The 4,367-nt window shown below is 51.5% G+C and overlaps 1 protein-coding gene across 3 annotated transcripts in view; it reads left to right on the forward strand.

The window, feature by feature from the left end:
- Window positions 1-4,367, forward strand: part of ETV3 (ETS variant transcription factor 3) — an 11,156-nt gene that overhangs the window by 1,996 nt on the left and 4,793 nt on the right. For all 3 annotated transcript variants that reach the window (XR_006014811.1, XR_006014812.1, XM_042020558.1), the window contains 2 exons: window positions 367-604; window positions 2,920-3,035. Coding sequence is in view for 1 of the 3 variants with exons in the window: in XM_042020558.1 (XP_041876492.1) it covers window positions 367-604; window positions 2,920-3,035 (354 nt within the window). In the remaining 2 variants the exon portion in view is untranslated. The remainder of the gene's footprint in view (window positions 1-366; window positions 605-2,919; window positions 3,036-4,367) is intronic.

Raw genomic sequence — 4,367 nt, forward strand, 5'->3', positions numbered from 1 at the left:
TTTGGGGGGGTTTGGTGGTTCTGAGTGCCTTTTTTGGGGGGGTTTTGGTGGTTCTGAGTGGCTTTTTGGCAGATTTTGGTGGTTCTGAGTGGCTTTTTTGGGGGGGTTTGGTGGTCCTGAGTGGCTTTTTGGGGGGGTTCTGGTGGTTCTGAGTGGCTTTTTTGGCAGATTTTGGTGGTTCTGAGTGGCTTTTTGGGGAGATTTTCCGAGGAAAACGGGGCTGAAATGAGCAGCTGGATGGGCCACCAGGATTTCCCTGCTCCCCCGTGGAATATTTACCAGAACTCCACCTCCGAGCTCCCGTTCCTCCCTAAACAACTTTCCCCCCTTTCCCCCCTCTCTGCCCCTTTTTGCCCCCATCCCAAGGGTACCATTTCCCGGAGTGGGCCTACAAGACGGAGTCCAGCCCGGGCTCCCGGCAGATCCAGCTGTGGCATTTCATCCTGGAGCTGCTGCAGAAGGAGGAGTTCCGGCACGTCATCGCCTGGCAGCAGGGGGAATACGGCGAGTTCGTCATCAAGGACCCCGACGAGGTCGCTCGGCTCTGGGGCCGTCGGAAATGCAAACCCCAAATGAATTATGACAAACTCAGCCGGGCGCTCAGGTCGGTGCTGCCGGCGCTTCCCTGCTTTTTCTGGGTTTTTTTGGGGTTTTTTGGGGTTTTTTTTGGTTTTTTTGGGGGTTTTTTTGGGGGTTTTTTTGGGGTTTTTTTGGGGTTTTTTTGAGGTTTTTTTGGGGGGTTTTTTTTTTTGTTTCCCAGCTGGAATTTTGGGGAGTTTTCCCCAAACTGGGATGTTGGGGTGGTGTTGTCTCGTCCCTTGGGGGTGTTTGAAGGGAGGTTGGGAAGGGATTGGAGCGAGCTGGGATGGTGGGAAGGGGTGGGATTGGATGGGGTTTAGGGATCCTCCCATCCCAAACTGTTCCAGGATTCGTTCCATGGCTCCGATGGGATTTTAGGGATAAATTCAGAACCCTGGCCCGGGTTATTCCATGGATTCCCCATCCCTGGGAGTGGTGGAGCCGCCTGGGATGGTGGGATTGGGGTGGGATTGGATGGGGTTTAGGGATCTTCCCATCCCAAACCATTCCAGGATTCCCCGGGCTGGCTCAGATGGGATTTTAGGGATAAATCCTGGACCCTGGCCCGGGTTATCCCATGGATTTCCCACCCCTGGAAGTGTCCAGGAGCACCCTGGGACAGTGGGAGCTGTCCCTGCCCATGGATTTTTAAGGATCTTTTAAGTTCCCATCCCACCCAAACCATTCCAGGATTCCCTGTCCTGGTTTAGACGGGATTTTAGGGATGAATTCCAGGATTGCCACTTCCCACCTCCAAACCCTCCACTCCAACATTCCCCTCTCTCCTCCCCACCCTTTTTATCCCCATTCCCACCCTTTTTATCCCCATTTCCTTACCATATTCCCAACCCAGCCCATGGAAAACCCATCCCAGCCCCTCGGAGCTCTCCCAGGTTTTCCAGGAGCGGCCGATTCCCAAATCCCTGACGGGGTCAGGGCTTTATCAGTGCCCAGCCTGGACTCCCGCCCTCTGATATTCCTGGGTGGAGCTGCCCAAGGCAAACACCGGGAATTCCAGGCAGGAACAGGAAGGAAAATGGGAATTTGGAGAGCTGGGAGTGGGAATTTTTGGGGCCGGCATGGGATTTTTAGGGAGTTTCGGGTCCTTTTGGGGTTGGTTGGGGTTGGAGGGAGGGGGGTTTGGGTGCTGGGTGGATCAGGGAGTGGGAAAGAGGAGGGAATTCGGGAATCCATGGAAATAGCTCAAATATCCATGGGAATCTCTCATAAATCCATGGAAATATCTCCAATAGCCATAAAGATTCCTCACCTGAGGGGGGATCTCGTCAATCCGTGGAAACATCTGAAATATCCACGCAGATCTCTCCAATATCCATGGAAATCTCCTCAATATCCACACAAATCTCTGTTCTGAGGGAGGATCCCATGAATCCACAGGCATCTCTGCAATATCCATGGAAATCTCCGAAATATCCACAGAAACATCCCCAAAATCCACAAAAATCTCTCATCTGAGGGGGGCCCTCATCAGTCCATGGAAATATTTCAGATATCCGCACAAATCTCTCATCAATCTATAGAAATCTCTCCAATATCCATGGAAATCTCCTCAATATCCACACAAATCTGTGATCTGAGAGGGGATCCCATAAATCCATGGAAATCCCTCAGATTCCCGCCCAAAGTCCCTCAGATTCCCGCCCAAATCCCTCGGATTCCCACCCCAAAGTCCCTCAGATTCCCGCCCAAAATCCCTCAGATTCCCACCCCAATCCCTCAGATTCCCGCCCCAAATCCCTCAGATTCCCACCCCGAATCCCTCAGATTCCCACCCCAAATCCCTCAGATTCCCACCCAAATTCCCACTTCCCGATCCACGGAGGTTTCCTTGTGTTTATAGGAAGGAAGTCATGGAATATCCTGAGCTGGGAAGGGGGAAATCCCAGTCCAGGCCTTGCACGCGGCATCCCAAAAATCCCAGCGGGTCCCTGGGAGCCTTTTCCAAAGTCTCTGGGCTGTCAGAACACCAAAAAATCCTGGATTCCCCATCCCTGGAAGTGTCCAAGGCCAGCTCGGAGCAGCCTGGGATAGTGGGAATGTCCCTGCCCATGGATTTTTAAGGCTATTTGAGCTCCTTTCATCCCAAAACTGCTCCAGAATTCCATATTCAGCAGGACTTTGGGATGGAATCCTTCAGGAATTCGGAGAGAGTTGCTCTGATCCGTTGTTTGAGCTCCTTCCGTCCCCAGAACCGTTCCAGAATTCCACCTTCTGGTTCAGTCAGGACGTTGGGATGGAATCCCTCAGGAATTGGGAGGGACTTGGGGCCTTTGGAGGGCTCTGATCCGGCTCTTCCCCGTTTCTATTTCCAATTCCCAGATATTACTACAACAAGAGGATCCTGCACAAGACCAAGGGCAAACGATTCACCTACAAGTTCAACTTCAACAAGCTGGTGATGCCCAATTATCCCTTCATCAACATCCGGCCCAACGGTGAGCCCGGGAACGCCGGGAATTCGGGAATTCCGGGTGGGAATGCGGGGAAAGGAACCCGGGAGTGACCCCCGTGGGTCTGGAGAAGGCTGGGAGCGAATCCCGGGGGCTGCGGGCAGAGGGATCCGGGCTCGTCTCCCTCGGGATCCTTGGGATCGGGGGATGAGAGGATCCGCGGCCTTGGGATGCGATCCCGGCTTCCAGGTGAGTGTATGGGGCCTTGCAGAGGAGCTGCAGGGATAGAAAATCCGTGGATTTTTCTCCTTTGCCTCCTCCTTTTCCCGCTCATTTTAAACCAAAAAACGGGCTTTTTTAACCCGTTGCTGCCCGGTGCTGTGAGGGATTCCCTGGAGGTCGCAGCGTTCCCAGAGGAAAACAGGAGTTCCTTGGATTTTGGCTGAAATCACAGGGTTTTCCCTGGAGGAAATATAATATCCCTCAGGATAATGAGGAAAAGTTTGGGAATGGAGCAGAAATGTCCCTTTTTTTGCCCTAAAGGGCTTTCGCCAGGTTTATCCCGGGGTCAGCAGCGGTTTCGTGGGGAAAGGGCCTTTCCAAGGTGATTTTTGGGGGGAATTAAGTCCCCTAAGAGCCAAATTCCTACAGCTGGGGGATTGTCCTGATCCATAAAAATAGAAAACCCCTCTGGAAGTTGCAATTCCCAAAAATTCCAAACTTTTCTCCACAAAAAAAATCTCCATTTGGAGGAGCCCGGTCTGGCACGAGCTGCTCCAAGGGGGAAAGCTTAGAAGGCAAATCCAGCAGGGAAAAAAGCAGGAAAAGGAGGGAAATTGGTTGTTATTGAATCCATAGAAATAGAAAACCCCTCTGGAAGTCGCAATTCCCAAAAATTCCAAACTTTTCTCCACAAAAAATCCTGACTTGGAGGAGCCCGGCCTGGCACGAGCTGCTCCAGGGGAAAGCCTGGAAGGGCAATCCAGCAGGAAAAAAGCAGGAAAAGGAGGGAAATTGGTGATTACTGAATCCATAAAAATAGGAAACCCCTCTAGAAGTCGTTATTCCCAAAAATTCTAAACTTTTCTCCACAAAAAAACCCCAAAACTTGGGGGATTCAGACCAGGCATGAGCTGCCACAGGGGAAAGCCTGGAAAATGAATCCAGCAGGAAAAAAGCAGGAAAAGGAGGGAAATTGGTGGTTACTGAATCCATAAAAATAAAAAACCCCTCTGGAGGTCATTATTCCCAAAAATTCCAAACTTTCCTCTTCAAAAAAATCCCGATTTGGAGGTTCCCGATCCAGCTTCCCGGGAGAAACCTGGAATGCCAATCCAGCCGGGAAAAAGCAGGAAAAGTAGGGAAATTGGTGATTAC

The sequence above is a fragment of the Corvus kubaryi genome, unplaced genomic scaffold (assembly GCF_017639235.1).
Source record: "Corvus kubaryi isolate FWS band 111438036 unplaced genomic scaffold, C.kubaryi_AGA036_p1.0 37005, whole genome shotgun sequence".
NCBI classification, from domain to species: Eukaryota; Metazoa; Chordata; class Aves; order Passeriformes; family Corvidae; genus Corvus; species Corvus kubaryi.